Genomic DNA, 22197 nt, shown 5'->3' on the forward strand with positions numbered 1-22197 from the left:
CAGGCTTTGTGTCTGCAAGCCCCCAGTGTGGATTTTACAGAGGTAAAATGCTCGGGCCTCCATTAGCTTTGGAAGCTACATTGGCCAGCCTGCCAGACAAGCTAGTTCTGGCAGAAGAGGCTGATACAGTTCACTGTTAGTAATCAGTTGTTTGTCTGACTTCTCTAGTCTGTAACTACCAACAGTTCCATGAAAAGTTCTCTTCTCTAAAAGCAGCAGCCAGTAAGCTGGGTGTAAATAACAAATGCAGCTTCCAGGTTTTCCACTGTCATTTTCTTCCTTACCACAGATATTCTTTTTCTATCTTGCCCTCACAAGCATTTTTGCAGTTTGTTAATACAAAGGCTGTCCCCTACTTATTCTACTTTTAAAACCCGGACTTTTCGTAGATTTTTCTTAAGAGAATAAGCAAATGTGTTAAAAACCATAACATCCACCCAGAGATTTTTCCCGTGCGAGCTGGAACTGTATGGCCTTGACCTTTGTAATGTTGAACTTCCTTTTATGGCAGGATGGATCTGAATATCGAAACTTCCATTAAGTTAAACAAATAAATCAAGTGTGTCAGCAGCAGGAAGAAACATTGTCTCGGGGGTCCTAGGGACAGGATAAAAGGAGCTAGTAGATAAAAACTTAAGTATATCTGGGAAATTACGCCACCAGCTTTTAGAATCAAAACTAAATCCCTGCCAGATCTGTGTATACCTTTGCACATTTGTAGGCCTTGACTTGCATGGTCTGCTGGGCACCATGTTACTCTGTTCTCACTCTGATGGTGACCTGCCTGGGGTTGTTCAGGGCAAGGTGGGACTTCTTAAGTCAAAATGTCTTGTACATATTTGTACAGTGACCAAATTCCACCAGTAAAGGCACTAAAACTTCCCTGCCTTCTTCCAGCCTTTGGGGAAAAGCTGGGTTTGTTCCTCTGCTTTCAACGTGCCATCGGTTAAACCCATCCTGTGTGCCATGTAGACCATTTTTTCTCCAATGCCAATGTTTGCTCCAGTTGTTGTTCTCTAGCATTCCTCTTTTTTGTGTCATTTTAGGGAATCATATTTCCCCTGAGCCTTCACCAGGATAAGCTAAACAAGCTGGGCTTCTCCGCACCCCTTTGTCCCACACCAGGCTTTGATTCCCACATTGCCCTAACCCTTTCCTGACATGTAACTCCTGTCACAGGTGAGCTGTGGTCACTGCCAAAGCTTCCTGGTCTCCTCTGAAAATGCCTTATGCAGGCACATTACATCTTGGCTTGTATCCCAACCAATTCCCAATTGGTCCAGTTTCAGGTGGTGGCAGAGATTTTTATTAATTCCTGATCTTTTATAATTTGGGATCTTTTCTTTGGGGTCCTTTAGTTTGTTTAGGAGTATTGGGAAGGTGTTTTGACAACTCCTTATAAAGCGCCCTGAGCGTGGTAGCTCCTGTTTTGTGTGAGGGGAAGTGAGTGACTTCAGTGATCTTGGATTTATTTTTTTTTAATTGTACTCAACGAATCAATCACTTGCATTGTGTGAAGTGTATCACACACCATTTACCACAGTAACTTAACTAACAGGTTTAAAAAGCAAAAGAAGTTTTACTAATCAGTTTTACTAATCCCTTTCAGAGATTTTGTATTAAGTGTATCATTAATTGCTTGAAAATACAGGTGGATATTAAAATAAAACTTATGTTTTTAAAGGTGCAGAGCAAAGAGCAGATACTTACCTTGAAGGAAAAGACCAACTGGGAGGTTGGTTTCAATCCTCTCTGTTAACTAGCGTGGCAGCAAGGAAAAAAGCACCATATAAGTAAGTGTGTGGATTGCAAACACATCACTAGTTCACTTATTAAATATAAGGCTCTTGATAGCGTGGCAGTGAAGTGTTTAAACAAGAGTTGTCATTAGCTGTATGGTTTGTGTTCTTACTTTTTCAGTACAAAGTTTCTCTCAAGTTAGATTGTAATGGGTTTGTTGGTTAATTACTAGAAGTTATTTTCTCAGTCGCTCAGGTTCATCCTGTTACGCTCTGAGATACAGGTCTGTGCTCTCACCATCCCTCACTCCCGTAACCAGAGGGGTTATCCTGGGAGGCACACCATGAACATCCCTTAAGATCATTGCCTTGGGAATTGCATGCTAGGCTGTAAGGAATTCAGAATTGCCCTGTGCATGTCTTAGCCTGAGCTGTGGTACCCCGTTTGCCCCCCTGAAGATGAACAGTATAGAGAATGGTAATGTGGATCAGTTGGAAGGACGTTGTGTGGTTTGGGGGAACCCGTTGGCTTAAAGAGTAAATACTACTTCAGTCTGATCTGTGTGCGCCCCGGAAACCTGCAAACAGTCTGTTGCTCACATGGCAAAATTAAATGGTGAAAATAAAGTTGTGTGGACTACTTGGGTGGTATCCAGGGTAGTCCTGCTTAGTTCAGCTTGACAGGTGAAGCTTCAGACTTAACAAAATACAGTGTTTCTGTATGTTTTGACTTATTAATAACCTCATTGGAAACATATTCTTCACATAGATTTTTTTTTTTCCCCCGGGATTTTGTTTTCACTGATTTTTTTTTCTCCAGGACTCTGGTAGTTCATGGATTTACCCTTGGGGAGAAAGGGGAGAAGATGTCTAAATCTATTGGCAACGTGGTTGACCCTGATGTAGTAATCAATGGAGGCGAAGTAAGTCAAACTCTTGAGTTTCTTTGAATTGCTAGTTACCAGTTTTTCACTACAAGATTCTGCAGCTGCCTTGTGGCATGATGTCTTGTAGCAGAGCTCTGTAAGGCTTTTCTAAAGGCTTCAGCCTCACTGCAGTTTTATTTGGCTAGAGTAAAAACGTTGAGTTGTTTTGCTTCAGATGTAGTGCCTAAAAAATACCCTCCCCCCAACCCAAGAAAATGCACTATGTAGAAGGTGTAGAATGATTCTCTTTTAACTTGGGAACCTTGTTGATCAAATGGTGGTGGCGATTAGTAAAACAATTAGAAAATTAACATTTGTTTTCAAGTTGGCTGAAACCTGCAAGCTGGGCCTAACAGTACAGCCCTCAGAACAGGGCTTGCGCCCCAGCAGTCAGTCTGCTCCCAGCCCAGGCTGGGTGTTGGTTCTGGGAACTTGCTTTGTTCCCTGGTCAGGGGGGTTGCACAGCCAGCAGCGATGCTCTGAATTTTTTCCCTCCTGAGTCCTGCTGTTGCTCTTGCCGAAGCTGTGAAGCAGGGCAGATTTTTCAACGCTCAACAAAAGAATCAGCCCACACCAAGACTTGGTTTCTCCAGTTCAGTAACAGGTGCAGTAGTTCCTGTTCTTTCAAAAAAAAAGAGAAGGCATTTTCAGAGCTGAAAACAGGATGGAAGGCTGTAGGATGAGCTCAGCTTCCCTGAGTTGTAGCGTTACCCCTACGCCCACTGCTGCCAGTATTTGTTGTAGCCCTAGCTTAACAGTAAATCTTGCTAAAAGAGGGCAAAGGCCTCCACATACCTTCTGGGCGCACGCACAGGTACGTGCACAGCCCTGACAGCAGGGAATCGTGGGACCCCAGCCCTCTTACCTGCCTTCCTGTCTCTGCCCAGGACCACACCAAGGATCCTCCATACGGTGCTGACGTTCTCCGCTGGTGGGTGGCAGAATCCAATGTGTTTACGGAGGTGCTGGTTGGGCCTGTTGTACTTAACGCCGCAAGAGACGATATCAACAAGGTAAAAGCCAAATGTGCCAACACTCAGCGTTTTACTGACAGGTCCTCTTTGTATTCAGGTTTGTGTTGGCTGGGTAGAATTAACTGCAAAGCTTTTCAGTCTTCAGACTAAAGAAAGCTTTTCCAAACATCATTTAGGCAAGTACTACTTCTTTTTTTTTTGTCTGTGGATCAAATAGTAAAGTGTACTAAGGAAAAGTAGGTTTTGCAGCATGTTTTAGTTAATAGCCAGTCTTTTCCCTACTTTTCCATAAGTCTCCTGGGCATGTGTTCTCCGTGATGCCTCTGTAGCTATTCAAACAGTGATTTTGAACAAGCTGCTGTAGAATATTAGCATTTTGTGTTTCATCTGAAGTGCAGAATATTCGTGTTTCATTGTTCTGGTTTGTTCCTAGCTTCGGAATACGCTGCGCTTCATGCTGGGAAACATGGATGGATTCAATCCAGAAACCGATTCCATCCCTGCTTCAGAGATGTACATCGTGGATCAATACATGCTGCATTTACTGCAGGATTACGGCAGCAAGGTAGGGGCAACTTGTGTTTGGATGAGTACATGTGTAACGTTTCTCACTGGTTACGCCCCCTAGGGAATGTTCTTTCCGTGTAAAACCTATGTGTGAAGTAGGCAAATCAGAACCACAAAGGTGTCTTTGAAGCAATGTGCAGCCCCTTAAGTCTGTTCCAGCTGTTAGGGAAGGCTTTGTTTTTCACTTGGTTTTGACATCAGCCATTTTACCCAGTCTCCCCCTGCCCCACCCAAGGCCTCAAAGTAGGAGTCTTTAAAAATGCTTCAAATAGGATGTGAAGAAACAAACCCCCAAAACTTGTAGAGCTCTGGGAACCTGCCATAGCCCAAAATGTAGTCATTTCTGTTACTTGGAACCATTCTGCTGAATAAGGAAGTGTGGGCATAATTTCTGGGATTGCCCCTGTCCTTTCCCTTACTTCTTTGTCCTCAATGTTCACTGAATTAACGCTCCCCACCCCCTCTCCCCCAACCTCAAAAGAAATGTTCTTCCAGACTTTATATCCTTAGTTCCAGTTTCTGTAAGTTCAGAGTCACTGGGGGCCATCACTGTGTGGTGAAAAGTGATACAACGTTCTCCCCTCTCTCTGCCCCCTCGCCCAGGTTACAGAAGCATACAAGGAATACGATTACAGCAAAGTTGTTCGATTACTGCAAGCATTCTGTTCCAAGAACTTGTCTAACTTTTATTTCAGCGTAATCAAAGACAGGTAAGTCCATTCCTGCTGCCTTTAGAAGGGAAGAATCCAGGTTAGTTTGAGATGGAGACAGTAACACTCCCAGCAACTGCTGAGTGAGTTACAGGTGTCTCAGCAGACACGTGGGAGGTACATGTTGCGCTTCAGGGCAGCGAAGCACACAGGCTTTCAAAAGCCTGCCTGCTTTTAGCAGAGGATTATTGATACCCATGTGCTTCTGGCTCTGTCTGCTCGCAACATGGTAAAGCGTTTTCAAAAGTAATTGCATGTATGCATTTAAAACTAAGTAAATTTTTAAAGATAAGATTCCTGAGTCTGTATTTCTACCTAGAAGTGTGTCCACCTGGATTTGGGGAGGTAGGGGGAAGGGCTTTCTGCACATCTGGGTAATGTGATGCCTTTTACAGATCTAAAAACCAGGTGAAGAATCCCAAGGACATGACTGGCAGCTGTGTAGGTTTCAAAAGGGCTGTGTTGGGGTTATGCTGATCTTTACTTTCCAGAAGTGAGAGGTGGGAGGAAGCTAACTTGTGCAGCTGAACCAGAAGAACAGGCTACAGCTGAAGGCTCAGGGCCCTGAGAACAGATCCTCTTCTATGCAAGTGAAGCAAACTAACAGGCCACGCACGAAAACTCCTTTCTGCCCACACCGCGGGCCTGTGGTACCTGTACAGCTGTGCTTGCCTGGGAGGGCAGTTAAGAAATGCTTTCCCCAGAATGGTGAGCCAGGTCAGGCTTTGGTGCTTCAGTGACACTCTTGAAAGTGTGGCTCTTCAGCAAGGACAGCAGCGTGACCAGAGAAATGGCTTCCACCTTTCACCTCTGTCTTGCAGGCTCTATTGCGAAGAAGAAAAAGATCCGAAGCGCCGGTCGTGTCAGACTGTGCTAGCAGAGGCTTTAGACGTAGTAGTCCGGTCCTTCGCCCCAATTCTTCCTCACTTGGCAGAGGAGGTTTTCCAGCACATCCCTTATAAGAAAGGTAAGACACTGTGTCCTTCAAAAGGACTTCTTTCAATGTGCTAACTGCATAGTTAACAGGAATGCAAATACAGAGAGCTGCTGTTCTTTCTTTTATTCATTCACCAAACACCCAAGACAGACAACACTAAACCAGAAATGCCTTTGGTGGCTTTCCTTTCAAGGCTCTGAGGGCGTGTTCCGTACCGGCTGGATCAATGCCAGCTCAGCATGGAAGAAGCCTGGCATTGAGGAAGCAATAGAAGGCGCATGTGCAATGAGAGACTCGTTCCTTGGGTCCATCTCTGGCAAGAATGCTTTGGAGTATGAAGTCGTCATTGTAATCGAGCCCGGATTGCTGTTTGAGCTAATGGAGGTAAGAGATGTGACTAAATATTTCTGTGAACTTCCTTCTGCTTTGTGCTCACCAGAATACAGACTAGTTGAGAAGGTGTAGCCCAAGGCACTTACCCAGATCAGGCTGCCTGGGATTGTGTTCAGCTGGACTTCGAGTACATGGGGAATGGAGGGTCCAATGCCCCAAGTTCTCCGGGCCCTCTATGCCAGGGGTTTGACCACCCTCACAGTAAAAAAAAGGGGTTGTGTTTTCTTGGGAGTTTCCTTTGTTCAGTTTCTGTTGCCTCTTGTCCTGTCACTGGGCACCACTGAAAGTGCCTGGTTCCATCTTGCCCCCTCCCAGCAGGTACTTGTGTACGCTGGTCAGATCCCCCTGAGCTGAGCAGTTGCAGCTCTGAGCTTCATCAAAGAGAGGCTCCAGTCCCTTCTTCATGGCTATGGCCCTTTGCTGGACTTCCACTACATGTTCACACCTCTCTTCTGCTGGGGAACTCACAGCTGGACCCAGCACCGCAGCTGTGTCTCACCAGGGCTGACTGGTGAGGAAGACTGTCCTCCTTCAGCACCTTTCCTAATGCAACACCCCAACACTGCTGGCCATCTCTGTTGCAAGAGCATATTGCTGGCTCATGGTCAGCTGCATGGCCACCAGGACCCCTTCTCTGCTAAGTCGCTTTCCAACCAGTCAGCCTCCTGTGTCTAACAACCCCTGGGCTTATTCCTCCCCAGTGGTGGGACCAGGCATTTCGCTTTACTGACCTTGATGAAATGTTGCTGTCACATTTCTCCGTCCCCTGAACAGTGCGGCTGTCTGGGGTATTGGCATCATCAGCGAACTTCCATCATCCAGGTTCTTACTGTGTTAAACAACCCCCGTGCCCATACTGATGCCTGAGCTGTACTGCTGGGCCTGGCCACACCCTGCCCCCAATGCCACTGGCTGTGCTCCCACCACAGTCAGCTCTCTTGCTGTGGCTCTTGCTACAGGGGTACAGCTTCTGCACAGAGAACAGTGGCTGCTGCTGCCAAAGCCTGTGCTTTTACTCCTGGCAGGAGCAAGCAAAGCAGACTCTTGGCTCAATCACCTGCTCTGACTAGAAGCTGCTGCTGGAGCATTTGTTTTGAAGAACGGAGCATCCCTTAGCAGTGGCAGACCTCAGCTAAACACACGTACCTGTATATAGAGACACACCTGTCTGAACAGACTTGCGCTGCCTCCCGCCATAGCTACAGTAGCTGTTGCAAATCACACACATAGCAGTTCTGCTCTTGCCTTAATGTGTTCTGGGGGGAGGATGCTGAGGAATGGAGAGGTGCAAGGCTGAAGATGAACTCTCTCTTCCCTAGGCACTGCAGGCAGAGGAAACATCGAGTGTTTCCCAGCTGAATGAAATAATGATGGCTTCCCAGACGACGCTGCTGAGTGAGCTGCCTAAAGACACACCTGCAGATGCCAGCATCATCAAAGGGACCTTTCTGATTAACCTGGAAGGTAGGAGAACCACCCGAGGCAGGCTGCATTGCTCTCAGCTGGTTCCTTTCTGCACCATGCCTTACCCTGGTGGGGGCTGTTTGCTTCAGCTGCAGTGGGGCACACAGTCCCCTCCCTGCCCCCAACACTAATATTGCCTTCTTTAACAGGTGGTGATATCCGTGAAGAATCTTCATATAAAGTTATAGCCCTCCCCACTGCCAAAGCACGCTGCCCTCGCTGCAGGAGGTACACAGCCCCCTCCTCAAGCACTCCCTGCCCACGGTGCCTCAAAGTCATGGCTGGGAAGGGGAGCGGCTGAAGCCAAAATGCCTGGGCACTGGCTGCTCCTGAGGCACTGAGTACACCAAAGTGGGGACTGACCGCCAGTCTGTACTGAACTCCATTCAACCAGACGCTTAAGCGCCAGCCCAAACAGAATCAGCCCAAGCAGAATTACCACATGTATGGGGGGAACTTCATGTATATATATATACCCAATTGTGTATATCACTTTTCAGCTTAATAAAAAAAAAAAAAAAAAACAAAGAATGGTTCAGAATAACTGCCTGCTGTACTACTGGTCTTCAGCAGCCTGCATTCTTTTGAAGTTTCCTTCCACCTCCTTGGAACTCCATGGTAACAGAGCTACTGGAACCCCAGAGAAGCAGTCCTCTCTCCCCTGGAGTGCCTACTCCTCTTGCAAAAGAGAATGGGTGGCAGTGACCACCATTCCCTAAAAAGGAGGAAAAGACACAATGAAACCTCAGATTTTATTTAATCAATTTACACAAATCCACAGCAAATTAGACACAAAACAATGCTATATACAGAGTATACTTACAGTACATTACAGATTTGATTGGTGTAGTGGGTCAGCTCTGTCATGAGATTCAGTTACAGTTAAATCCTTTACACAACCATACCAGGATACAGGAACATAACACAACTAGAACAGGTTTGGTTTTCCTCATGTTCGTGATGACCAGATCTCTGGCACATGCATTTCTGCAGACAGCTGAAGCGCTGCAAGACAAGGTGGGACAGCCACCTCCACCCTGGCACTTTCTGTCTTCCCCTACAGCTGGTGTAGCCTGTTATGGAAGTCAGTACAAAGGTACCTGAAATAGAGACTGTGCCTGGCTGCTTACTCAAATTCTTACTAATCTTTACTCTGTGTGATATCCTGTCACTGTAGGCAGTCAGCCATTTATGATAGTAACGCTCCAAGAAACCTTCAGCCGCTACACTGAAGTGCAGAGGTTAGGGCCTGGGGCTGTGGAACAGGTGAGGAGGTGGGCTACAAGCAGCAGCCTCCATAACCTTTTTCCTGGGGGAGTCTCACCTTTAGGTGACAGAGGACCTACTGCAGAAAGACAGGAACAAGTCCTGTCCCAGCAGGGCAGGATACTACCAGCATTTCTTATATGTAATGGAAGAGGAGCAGGCTACAAGACGGAGCCAGTAATTTCAGCTGACTTCAAGACAAAAACAGGCTACACCAATTTCATTTCTCTCTCCTGGCTTCCTTTAGGTAGAAAGCAAACAGTAGTAACTGATACAAGAGAATCATGTTTAACACCACTCCAAGAGTGAAGATATTCTCTACATGATTCCCTGTAGCTACCATAAACAAAAGTGATTTTTTTTTAAGGCTAAAGTACACAGTACCAGAGACCGTCAGTGAAGTTGGGTCAACTACTGAAGCAGTTTTTGACTACAAGTTAACATGTGCAGAGATTTATAGCATACTACCTCTTCTACGGTGATAAGATGGGGGAAACAATCTTACAGCAAGAAATTCCTTGACCTACTTAAACTTGGCGGAGCTTAATAATAAGGGAGAGGACTGTAAATCCAGTTTGAGCTGAAGCCCAGCACTCTAGAAACAATACTGGGAGCTCCAGATTGGGTCAGGTTTTGTGTCTGGAGAACTGGATTCTCCTTCCCAAGCTGTTTCTAAACCTGAGCTGCTGCTGTCCCTTTTACAAGGCCCCAGCTTGTTTCATCCTAAGTCTGGTGCAGTTGTCACTGTCATGTATAATGCACTGACAGGGCATGAGCCCAACACCTGCTCTAGCTTCAGAAAAAGCAGGTCTGCCTTTACAGGGTAACTTCGGAGGCTGAAGTTCTTCCTCAGGTGTAATTCTAGAGCTTGTTTGGAAAAACAAGTCATACATGGAACATGGGAACTGCAGCAGTCACTGCCAGCACGATACACAGCATTTCACAAGATGGGACTTTGTAAATAGACTAAACCCTGCTGTCAGATGTGCCCGATCGAGACTACCGCAGAAAGTGCTCAGGTCAGAAGTGAATAACAAAACATTCCAGATACCAACAGGAGTACTAGAAACTAAACACCTTTGTACTAGTGCGGAATCGAAAAGAGTCTCCCATTGAAAGTTACCTTCTGGAACTGTGGGGTGGGAGCACTGGTCTTTTGTGGCTTCGCAAGAGCTGCAGGAAATTCCTTTCTGCAACGTTCGGCCTCACCACGTAAGAACGGGCATCCTGCCACTCCACTCTGCAGCAGGACCAAGGCTGTCACGGGGAGATGGTTTCTACAGCCTCTATCAGGTTCAAGGCCAGGCTGTACTGCCCGTGGTTCTCTGGTAAGTGCTCTATGATTTTGTTAACCAGTTTAGCTGTCGTTGCGACTGGCACTTCCGCATTTTGCAGTTCCTGGGGGTCCTACGTGAAAGAACGTAAACTGCATCAGTCATTTTGCAGACGATCACCTGCACATAAGCCCCCTGAACCCACCTAAAACAGATGACAAGCTTTAATAACTCAATTAAGCTGATGCTTTGACCCATGAAACTGCTTTACCCTTCCTGAAGCATAACTGGCACAGGGAGGAGGGGGGAAAATGGGAATGAATTCTCATTTCTATTAGTAAGAAGGGGCTGTTGAGATGTAACCTCTGTCTTGGTGAACAGAAATTTCCTTAAAAAAATAAAAGAAAATAAATCAATCAACCTGTTTCCCCAAATGGAGCCTGACTTACCATTGCTTTGAGCCAAGTACATAGCGTTGGAGGGAGCCTGGCAAGGAGTTCCATGCCCTCCTTAGTTTGCGTATGAAGCAAAGTGAAGGCCAGCCTCTGTCCAGCCAGTACGAGCAGCTGAGAGGCAAGCACTTCTTTGTCTGTCACCTGAAGAAAGGCCTGGAAACAGAAAGATGCCTGGAACTAAACACTGTTTCTGCATGACACAGCTTGCTCGATACTGAAAGGACAAAGAGTTTTGAGACTGTGTCTTGTGTTACCTGTTACTGTAATAAAGCATGTTACCAAAAGCTTCAGATAACAGAAGAGCAAAGGCAGAGAATTACTCTGTACTTCACACAGTGATTAGCACAAGATCTGTTTTACAGTTCAGCAACAAATGCTTAACTTCCATATTATCTCAGCTGCTTTTCCCCTCATGAAAGGGAAGGGTGTTCCTGTCTGAGGACCAGTAAACTTTTCCTAAATGAAGAAGTCACAGGCAAAAAAATAAACCCATCAGATCCCTGAAACTGAAATTTAACAAAGCTAAAATAAAGCTGTAGTGGTTTAGGCTATTAGTGCAACTCCCTACCAATTAAAAATGAGTGTAAACATTGGGTCTTGGAAAAAGTACCTTTCCAGCCTCTGAATTTTTCAGACTGGAGATTTTTTGAGCCTGATGCTACTTGCCTAGCCCTTCCAGACATCCTAACTAAGTGAAAAAGCAATTTTAGCAGAATATCTGACAGAACACTGTCTTGATTTAAAAGCATTTATTACCTCTTCACCAAGATGATCCATCCCATAACTATACAGCTCACAAACATGATGCCTTTTGACCAAGTCCTCAGAGATTTGAAGATACTGAGCCAGGTCCGCAGCCAAAGTTGGCCAATTCTTCCCTTTTTCAAAAGGAAACAGTTCCTCTTCAGAGACGTCTTCGGCCTTTCGTGTTGAACACAGTGCTTGAACCGCTGCGCTCACAACTTTGACCAAGAACTTGGAAGCAAAAATTGCAGGTTATTTTGGTGTTACTTGAAATTTTAGAAGTGAAGGAAGTTCAGTACAAAACTTACACCTACCTGCTGTCGCATGGATAGCACGTTCTGATCCATGTCCCCACTAGGTAGCAGCTGAATTGAAGTAAGGTCTTTGAAAAACGCATTTTTGCCCTAAAATCGAGAAGCAAGGACAGGCCTCAGAGAAACAGAGGGATACAGATAATCCATTTTAATCCAATACTAAGCAGCCTACTTATTTTTTTGCATTTCATTTATACCACGTCTTCTGTTTGTCTCTGAGGACACAAATTCATAGTGTAAGTTAAAACCACAGAACAAAACATGCTTTAGTTCATGCAACCATGCCAAGGATTTTCTTTCAAACTCAGAACTACCTGCCTGCTACATCATACAGCTGATATATGACTTGCTGGACCTGAAATCTGGATGTACGTCCCATTTCCTACCTCTAGACCAACGTAGCCAGCATAATAAGTAGGAAGAAATGCAAACCATATGATTCAAAAATAATTTTATCTATTGCCTATCGATATAGATGACGCTGTTTAATTTTAAGGTGTCTTTAACTATAGGTTGATCAAATTTCAGGTAAGCCCCTAAACAATGGCATATGGTAGCCCTTGTTTCAGCCCACCATGCTCCAGCAGTGATGTACTCAACACCAAGCATCTGTCAATACTGCTTCATACTAACACAGGGAGCAAGGTTTCCTAACAGAGCAGGGAAACCAGTACCAAAAAATGCCTCTCTCAAAAGGCAGTGACAAATGGGTAGGTCTAGATAGCAGTAGGTAGTACTGTGCTTTCTGCTACCAGGTAAGCATAAAACCAACAGATCTATGGCAAAATGCTAAACCAGACCCAACTGCTTCATTGGAGCTTGCACACGGGCAGGAACCTATGGTAGAAGCGATATTCCCCAGTAATAAAAGTCAAGGAAACCCTGAAGAAGAAACCCACACACTGTCACAGGCCTAGATCACTCCTTCCCATGAGGAACTAAATTACACTTACCCCAGGACTTTGTGTTTAAATGTTATTAGAATCATAGCATGGCAAAGTTAGGAGGAGGAAAGCTTGATATGTGGTACCTGCTTTGTATTAGGGTCAGGCTCTGATCTGAGATACCCTGCATTTTAAGTTTAGTGCCTTTTTTTTTAGTGGTTTATATGCATTACATGACAAGCTGTTTATTCTCCCAGATACGCTCAGGATTTTGGAATAATCATCAGCAATAATGGGTACAACAATGACACTAACATAACATTTCTGACCTTAAATATTTATGTTTTCTCTGATCTGGCACTTCTCAAAGTAACTAAAAAAACCTGTCAGCCAGTGCTCTTACCACACAGCGTTTTCAGGCCAGCTAATCATTAAGGAGCTGATTTTCATGCAGCTGAGGTCACTGCAAATCTTTTATTCCCAAGGAAAAGCACCGCATTTGGGTCATGGCCTGAATTCTGGTGACTGCTTCATTAATGGCACAACTGGACTAAATGTCTTCTGTAAAAGACATTTCTGTTCTGCATGAACAGTTTAGCATGCATTATAGATACCAGGAAGAAGGATGCTTTTAGAAGCCATACCTTGCTGTCAAAGAGTGCAAGAGGCTTCACGCTCTTCAAGGAAAACCTCATGATGGCATACAAGATGGTACATAGCACAAACTGGTGTTCAACGAGCGGGTAGTGAATGCGCTTCTGCTCAAGGGCCAGTTCTACTATCGATACCGGTCCCTCTACTGACACCCAGGCATCTTCAGTATCTAGGACAGGAGCCTGCATCTCGTCGCTACTGACGTCAGCCTGCCAGAGCAACACAGAGAAGACGTCACACACAAGATGGCATCCAGACTGGCCTTCTACGCTAAAACCACGGCTTCACTCTCAAATTCTCTGCAGTGTCATTACAGAGAACATTGCGTATCGTCTGGAAGTTCTTTAAGATTCCCTGAATGGTACAGAAATTAGTATAACCATACCCTTTATTTGTTAGATCTTTACTATCTACAGGAGAAATAAAAATTTACCTCCAGCAGTGCTTGCAGGAGATCTGAACAGCAGCCAAGGAACGCTGTCATTGCCGTGTCGCCCATACCGACGTCCTGTTAACAAACAGCAGGATTTAAATTCTTTCAGCTGGAATCGAAACTGGCTTTTATTAGCTCTGTATGTTTAAGAAGGCAGTTGTTGATATAAAACACATTGTTAAGTTGAGTTTATTAGCCCATTATATTTAAAGTTAAACAAATACTGACTGAAGTACAACAAAGAATTAGAAATAGTGGGAGAAAATATGAATAAAACTAAACACTTCCAAGAAAGTTTTAACTAATGAAGTTACACATGAAAAATAATAGCAGTTTGTCATGGTATTGTCTCAAGGCTAACTTCTGTAATGTTAAGTTATACTACTGTTCTAATTAGATTTATCAGATGAAGATTAATTCACATCTCTTAAAATTCGGAACACCCTCTCTAGGGCTGCACTTTGAGTTTTTCTGAAACTTTGAGGAATAAAGCACAAAACAGTATTAAAATTAAGGCATTTTTATGTATTTCTTCCTATTTAGACAAAAGTAGTATTACTTGCCCGTCTGCATAATCTGTCCTTTGGAGCTTTTCCAACCTGTTAAAAAAAATTTAAAATTCAGTACAACTGAATTTGCACCACAAGGTATCTGTTATCCCAGTCTTCACCCTTTTTTATTGTTTTACTAATATAAAAATGATTAAATAGTTCGTTACAGCTACACAGTGCAATACATCTCTCATAGCTTGCTTTCAACAAAAGATTTGATGTGGATTTTACAACTCAGCACTGATGCCCATACTTAGTTCATCCTTCTTAAAGCCTAGGATTGGAAACAAGGCCCCAGGGTCCCCATTCACATCTCACAGGCAGCTCAAACATTCCCTGTGAGTTCTGCAATACAGAACTAGAGCCATAATACTAAGCATGATATGAGAGAGATGCTAGGGAACAAGAGGACAAGAACAGTGAATGCTCCGGCATATTCATGGAGAAAGAGACTGTCTGATAAGAAAGTTATTGTTTTCCAGGCTTTGCCTATGGGAATTGTTCAGGAGAGACTCCACAGTCACACCCTACTTAGGACTGTTACTACGAGGTCCAATTTCTGCAAGTTGAATCACATACTGCACGTGATGAAGTACACACAGGCAATCTCTTAGATTCCAGGGTACTGGCTCGCAGAACTATTTAAACTTGAGTTTAAGTGATCCATCATGCTGTTTCCAAGTCTGAATTCAAGACAATTTTCAGCCAACAATTTTGGCACTGACTACATGCCAACAGGTTTGGAAACTATTTTTCTGGAAGCTGGTGGGTGATTAGTTGTGCTACTGCTTCCGTAGGACAAATTCCCAGCTTTCACACACTTACAACTATTTGATGTTAGCCACACTTGCAATTACTTTATATTTGTTGGAGGTACCAGGTGTGTACAGAAACAGGGTATTCAAAACCTTCACCTCTTCTCCTGCAGGTGTTAATCTAGGCAGAAGTAATGGTTGGGGATTTACACAAAGGCATGCAGAAAAACCAGAAAAGTTTTTGCAGAAGAAACACCTACTACAACCCTGTACAACTATTTGCTGAAAGGAACGAGGAAGATGATTGCCTCCAGTTCTTACACAGCTAAAGCAGAAAGCAAAAGCAGAAAATTAGAGGAAAAAGACAAGACAGAGAGTTCTTGTGGGTTTTATGTTGTTTTTTAAAATCACCCTCAACACTTTTCTCTTTGCATCTGGACTTCTATGCTGAAAAACATTTAGCTGCTGATCTACATCTAGCAAACCAATGGGCAGATTCCCCTTGCCCAATATAAACAGATCTACCACTTACTGACTGTACTCTTCCTAAACTGTCTTCCAGTCCTAAACAGGATTGTCTTCCTGTAAACAGAACCACTGCATGTTTGTAAGCGTAAAAACAACTGCTTAGCAGTGACAAAAGACTGCTACATCTCAAGCAAACAAGCTGTGTACTAGAACAAGCAGCTGATTTACAATGGTAGCAGCGGTTAAAAATGCTCCACAACATCCACAAAGTGTTCTGCATTTTGCAAAGTAAGAGCTGACACAGGCAAAACTTGGATCACAACATCAGGAAGAGCTGCCACCTGTGAGAACCTAAATGTTTTGTGGTAGCAACTTAACAATTTATTTTCTAACTTAAAATCGTATATACAGAGACGTAGGTAGTTTCAAACTGTTTCACAAGGTCTGTTTATTCTGTCATTACAAGCTAACACTGTGCATGTCTTCAGTACACAGCAGCCAGCGCTGACCAACTACAACTCAAAGCTGCCTACAGTCGATCATTCCATGGATTTGATATTTTAAAATACACATTTCTTCATCAATTCCAGAATTTAGCTACATAATAAACCAAATAATCAGGGCTGTCCAGTCTTAAATCAGAGATATTCAACGCTTGTTTTTAAAAAGCAAAACAATGAATTGAAAATATTAGTTTCATATTAGAGTTAATAATAAAAACTCAGTCTCAAAAATGCTGTCTCAGTATTGTACTCACTTTGTCCATCAGGTACGTAGCAGAAGAAAGCCTTTTTACTAAGAATGTATTCCACATCATCAGAGCGATACCTAGAACAACCAAACACTTCTAAACTCCCAAGTTTTAAACAGTACAAAAGATTTCTTCTATGTATAGTGAAAAGCATTGGGACAAAGTTCCTTAATGATGGGTTGTGGGGGTTGGTTTGTTTTGTGGTTGGCTTTTTTTTTTTAAAAAAACCAAAAGAGATGCTGAATGAAGCGAGGGACTTGTGAGTTATCCTCACTGCTTTACGCTTGGACATTAAAGTTCAGATTTCTCAGGAAAACACTATCTTGGCTGCTGTCATCCTAACTCCCAAACACAGCACTACACCAGCCACTAGAAAGAAAATTAACTCTATCCTGCGCTAGCCAAACCCAGGACATAGTCAGATGTGCAGTAAATTGTTTGTTAAAATGATTCTGTTCTGTAGGCTGGCTTAAACATTGGATGTACAGAGAAACTTCGGCAGTTAAGCATTAAGGTGTAAGACTAGTGCTCTGGGCATAGAGCACACCTTGTTTGTATAAAATGATCTACAAAAAAGACAATTATCATGTTCACTAGACCAGAGTATCGAGAAATGCAAGAAACGCATTAAAACTAATTGACTGCAAGAAGCATGGGCCACTAATAAAATACAAATAAAAATTAAAAAAAAAAACCAACCCAAAAACAGATTCAGAGAATTTTTTTTTCCAAGATGTGTTTAGTGAAACACATTAAATTTACCAAACCAACTTATTTTCATGGCTCTGATGGAAACTCAGTCTCAATATGAAAAACAAAAGTTTAAATGTTGGCAGAAAGTTTTGTGGCTTGTTTTTTGGGTTGTTTTTTTCTTTTCTTTCAAAGCAGTCATCACTGCTACAAGCTGCATACAGTTACACTAGTGGACCTGCAGTCACTTACTCTGTTACAGTTTCAACCAAGATCCCTTTCAACAATGGCTTCACACTTACCGTGCTGAACATGAGCGTTAGCAATGCACCTTAGGTGATCTATAGACCTATTGAGAAAACATGCTTCCTTATGGAAAACAAGAAAGTAAAAGAACAAGTTATTACATTATTCAAAACTTGGTTTAGATGAAAACTATGGATTCTTAAAGGGCCTGGGTAGGTTACCTTAGGGTTAGTATTTTTTGACAGTTACAGAACTTCTAAGTTCCTCTGACACTGCAATCTCCTCTGACAAGCACAGACACCCTTGGCAAGGCACATTTCAATGATCATGAAATACTGAGGTTTCAGCACTATTTTTAGGGCTTTGGTTTAGCATACATGCTGCTAACTGTCTTTGCTGAAAGGTACCTCCACTGACTGCAGCCATTTTTCAAATACAGAATCTATTTGTGCTAGGAGGAGTAAGTTTTATTTCATTTCATTATCATGGGGCAAGTTTTTAACAGCCTCCAAGGAACCGTCTATAGCAAGGAGTTATGTTACGCAGGTCTAAGGAGTATTCATACTCCAGAGATCTCTTTCTTATTCAGAATGAAACAGATTCTAGCCTAAGAATTTAGCATTCTGTGATCTGCTTTTGCATATCTAGAACAGAGGAAAGGCTCATCACTATTTTGCAGTAGCTAGCATGCTTCCAAAGTCAATCTTCTTAATGAAGGCTTTTATTACAAGCTTGTGAAACTGCTTCTTTTGAGTTAGTCTTAACCATTAGTCCCCACAAAAGAAATTCTTTTACCTCTGGGTCCTTATTCCACTGCACTACATATTCCCAACAGCAATGTGCATGAAGTACATCCACTTCAAGACTACAGGGAAATTGCTGATACGCTAGTTGCAGCAGATCTAGAAAAAGAAAATCTGAAGTTACAAGACAGACATCTTCCCACTATAACTTCATCACAACAGCAGCAACCAAAACACCTCATTAGAATTTTTAAAAATTATCTTCTTACTTAGGATTGTCTCCAAGCCTGCATCTGCTTCTGGTTCCTCAAGAAAGATACCAGTATGCATTTCTACAGATTCTTCGGTACTGCCTGTATCATTTCTGTGCTGGGCCAAATTCAGTACAAGAGGACTGAAGCCTTGCTTAAAAACCCACTTTGCTACAGTGTCAGCAATACCTCCTAGGACATTAAAAAGAAAAAAAAAAAAAAAGAAATATGAGGCACAGACAGCGTATCCCAGAAGATTTACACTTCTGAATTCAAGGACAAGAGAAGAGATAGGAGTTTTTGACTGCTACCATTAATTGCCTAAGGGTGACTCTACCAATTAGAGAATTTCCCATTCAACCGATGAGAGGTTTCCAGTGCAGCCATTACAGTAACACCCTTTTGCAATTTTACAGCTGTATTCTACACAGTTTGCATTGGCTTTTAAATTAATTAACCAGCAGAACAATTTCCAGTATGGTGTATATCATGAAGTAGGTAAGGACGGCTCAGAAGTCTGTTAGAAAGATAATCAGATGTGTTTCCAAGAGGAAAAACGTACCTTTCCCAGCTTCAAGCAATTTCTTTACAGAAAGCCTGCCCAAAGGCTCAGTCTGGAGCGATGAAACTTTTTGGGTCCTTTTGCTCACTTGGCTATGCAGTAGTGTTTGAAGTATCAGAGAATCCTCTAGCTGTTTCAGCAAAAGTTTCCAATATTCTGCATCTAGGGAAAGTGCTTCCCAGGATTCTGTGTCTGAACCTACAATTATTTGGGAAAACTAACAGAACATATGACTGGGTTTAGTTCTGTTCACTTAAAGTAGCACAGCTTTCTTTGAATAAAATGCATAGTACTGAAACTGAAAGCTATATCCCAAGAGCTACTGCATTTTAAAGAATAATTTAGTTCAAAATATGTACATTAACCACTATGCAAAGATTAATTAATATCCTACACTGCTCACAAGATGCACTGATTCTTAAATAAAAGCCTAAGAAAACAGAAATCCCTGAAAGGTCATCTTGCATCTTGAGTTGCAGTTCCACGTGCAGTTTCACACACAGCATTCCGCACAAGTCTTAATCCCAGCCTTGTGAAGAGGTACTTATTGCATAACGTTCTTCGAATTCAAGAACAGGTTTTCAGGCTCACAGGCCACCTGACCAGGAAGACTTGGCCGATGACGCCCTCTACAGACAGGAGCTGCTTCATGTTCAGAAGTCCTGTTCCTCATGGGGGACTTCAACCACCCTGATACCTACTGAAGGTGCAACACAGTAGGGCACAAGCAATGCAGGAGGTTCCTGGAATGCACTGATGATAATTTCCTTCTTCCAAATGACAGAGAACCCAGTGAGGAGAGATGTTAAGTCAGACCTTGTTCCCACCAACAAGGAGGGGCTGGTAGGGGATTGTGAAGATCAAGGGCAGCCTTGGCTGCAGTGACCACAAACTGGCAGAGTTCAAGGGCCTCAAGACAGCAAGGAGGGTGCACAGCATGGTCACTACCCTGGTCAGGCCCCATCTGGAGTATTGTGTCCAGTTCTGGGCTCCCTGGTATAAAAAGGACAGGGATCTCCTGGAGAGAGTCCAAAGAAGGGCTACGAAGATGATTAAGGGCCTGGAGCATCTCCCCTATGAGGAGAGGCTGAATAAGCTGGGGCTGTTCAGTCTTGAGAAGAGAAGACTAAGGGGGGATCTAATTAATGTCTGTAAGTATCTTAAGCATGGAATGCAGGGGGAATTAGCCAGCCCCTTTTCCATGGTCTGTGGAGACAGGACAAGGGGCAATGGCTGCAAGTTGGAGCACAGGAAGTTCCGCACCAACATGCGGAAGAACTTTTTCACAGTGAGGGTGACAGTGCCCTGGGACAGGCTGCCCAGGGAGGTGGTGGAGTCTCCACCTCTGGAGATATTCAAGACCCGTCTGGACATCTGTCTGTGCAATATGAGCTAGGGAGCTGCTTTGGCAGGGGGGTTGGACCCGATGATTTCTCGAGGTCCCTTCCAACCCCTACAATTCTGTGATTCTGTGACTTCAGGAGAGCAGACTTTGGCCTCTCCAAGAGACCTGCTGGGTAGTGTACCACAGGACAAAGCCCTGGAGGGAAGAGGGGCCCAAGAAAGCTGGTTAGCATACAAGGATATGTTCCTCTAAGCTCCGGAGCAATGCATCCCAACAAAGTCAGGCAAAAACACCTGAAGGTCTGCATGGATGAACAAAGAGCTCCTGGACAAACACACACAAAGAGGAAGCCTACCAAGTGTGGAAGGGTGGGCAGGTAGCCTGGAAGGAATACAGAGAGTTTGTCACACAGCCAGGAATCAGGTTAGGAAAGTTCAAGCCCCAGTAGAATTAAACCTGGCCAAGGATGTCAGTGCAATAAGGAAAGCTTCTATAGGAATGTCAGTGATCAAAGGAAGACTGGGGAAAACGTGTGCCCTCTCCAGAAGGGAATAGGAGACCTGGTTACCCAGGTTATGAAGAAGGCTAAGGAACTCAACCTTTTAGCCTCAGTCTTCACTACTGGCAAGTATACTCTAGCCACACTGCCCAAGTCACAGAAGGCAAAAGGCAGGGACTGAGAGAAGGAAGAACCACCCTATTGTAGGAGAAGATGGTTTTGAGACCATCTAAGGATCCTGAAGGTGCACAAGTCCATAGGACACGATGAGATGCATCCACAGCTCCTGAGGGAACTGGCAGATGAAGCTGCTAAGCCACTCTACATTTTAGTTTGAGAAGCTGTGTCAGTTCAGTGAAGTTCCCACTGACTGGAAAAGGGGAAATATAACCCCCATTTTTAAAATAGAAAAAAGGAAGATCCAGAGAACTGTAGGCCAGTCAGTCTCACCTTTCTGCCCAGCAAGATCATGGAGCAGATTCTCCTGGAAACTATGCTCAGGCATATGGAAAATAAGGAGGTAACTGGTGACTACAAACATGGCTGCACTACCTACATGCCTGACAAATTTAGTGGCCTTCCACAATGGGATTACACCATTGATGGACAAGGGAAGAGCAACTGACAATCTACCTGGATTTGTGCAAAGCATTTGACACTGTCCTGCACAATATCCCTGTTTCTACATTGCAGACACATGGGTTTGATGGACGGACCACTCTATGTATCAGGAATTGGCTGGATGGTCACACTCAGAAAGTTGCCGTCAACAGCTCTATGTCCAAGTGGAGACCAGTGATGAGTGCCATTCCTCGTGGTTTGGTATTGGGAAAGGTGCAAGGTCCTGCACATGGGTCAGTACAATCCCAAGCACAAATATAGGCTGGGTGGAGAGTGGACTGACAGCAGCCCTGAGGAGGGCTTTAGGGTGCTAGTTGATGAGAAGATCAACACAAGCTGGCATTGTGCACTTGCAGCCCAGAAAGCCAGACATACCCTGGGCTGCATCAAAAGCAGCATAACCAGCAGGCTGAGGGAGGTGATTCTTCCCCTCTACTCCATTGTCATGAGACCCCATGTGGATTACTACATCCAGCTCTTGGGGCTCCCAACACAAGGAGGGCATGGACCTGTTGGAGCAAGTCCAGAGCTGGGCCACTAAAATGATCAGAGGGCTGGAGCACCTCTCCTGTGAAGACAGGCTGAGAGAGTTGGGCTTGTTCAGCCTAGAGAAGAGAAGGCTCTGGAGAAGACATTGCTGTGGCCTACCAGTACCTAAAGGGGTCTACAGGAAAGCTAGAGAGAGACAGTTTACAAGGGCATGGAGTGACAGGACAAGGGGTAGCAGTTTTAAGCTGAAGTAAGGGGAGTTTTAGATTAGATGTTAGAAAGAAATTCTTCACACTGAGCAAGGAGAAACACTGGCACAAGTTACCCACAGAAGCTGTGGCTGTCGCCTCCCTACAGTGTTCATGGCCAGGCTGGATGGGGCTCTGGGCAACCTGGGATAGTGGAGGGTGTCCCTGCCCATGGCAGGGGGATTAGAACTAGATGATCTTTGAGGTCCTTCCAGCCCAAACTATCCAATGATTCTATGGGCCC

The 22197-nt window shown here is 44.0% G+C and overlaps 2 protein-coding genes across 3 annotated transcripts in view; one reads left to right on the forward strand and one right to left on the reverse strand.

The window, feature by feature from the left end:
- The window catches only part of IARS2 (isoleucyl-tRNA synthetase 2, mitochondrial), a 28705-nt gene extending 20358 nt beyond the window's left edge, over positions 1-8347 (forward strand). Inside the window, exons 15-23 of the mRNA XM_084261581.1 lie at positions 1685-1793; positions 2560-2662; positions 3553-3678; positions 4073-4204; positions 4810-4916; positions 5738-5883; positions 6047-6237; positions 7566-7710; positions 7860-8347. Coding sequence (XP_084117707.1) covers positions 1685-1793; positions 2560-2662; positions 3553-3678; positions 4073-4204; positions 4810-4916; positions 5738-5883; positions 6047-6237; positions 7566-7710; positions 7860-8011 — 1211 coding nt within the window. The 3' untranslated portion in view covers positions 8012-8347. The remainder of the gene's footprint in view (positions 1-1684; positions 1794-2559; positions 2663-3552; positions 3679-4072; positions 4205-4809; positions 4917-5737; positions 5884-6046; positions 6238-7565; positions 7711-7859) is intronic.
- RAB3GAP2 (RAB3 GTPase activating non-catalytic protein subunit 2) overlaps positions 8344-22197 on the reverse strand; it is a 53589-nt gene continuing 39735 nt past the window's right edge. For both annotated transcript variants that reach the window (XM_084261580.1, XM_084261579.1), the window contains exons 24-35: positions 18752-18968; positions 18208-18381; positions 17991-18097; positions 17252-17318; positions 16266-16336; positions 14298-14333; positions 13735-13809; positions 13292-13510; positions 11764-11853; positions 11462-11680; positions 10700-10858; positions 8344-10383 (exon numbers count right to left, since the gene is read on the reverse strand). In XM_084261580.1, the coding sequence (XP_084117706.1) occupies positions 10237-10383; positions 10700-10858; positions 11462-11680; positions 11764-11853; positions 13292-13510; positions 13735-13809; positions 14298-14333; positions 16266-16336; positions 17252-17318; positions 17991-18097; positions 18208-18381; positions 18752-18968 (1581 nt within the window). In that variant the 3' untranslated portion in view covers positions 8344-10236. The remainder of the gene's footprint in view (positions 10384-10699; positions 10859-11461; positions 11681-11763; positions 11854-13291; positions 13511-13734; positions 13810-14297; positions 14334-16265; positions 16337-17251; positions 17319-17990; positions 18098-18207; positions 18382-18751; positions 18969-22197) is intronic.

This window comes from Gallinula chloropus, assembly GCF_964237585.1.
Source record: "Gallinula chloropus genome assembly, chromosome: 3".
Lineage (NCBI taxonomy): Eukaryota > Metazoa > Chordata > Aves > Gruiformes > Rallidae > Gallinula > Gallinula chloropus.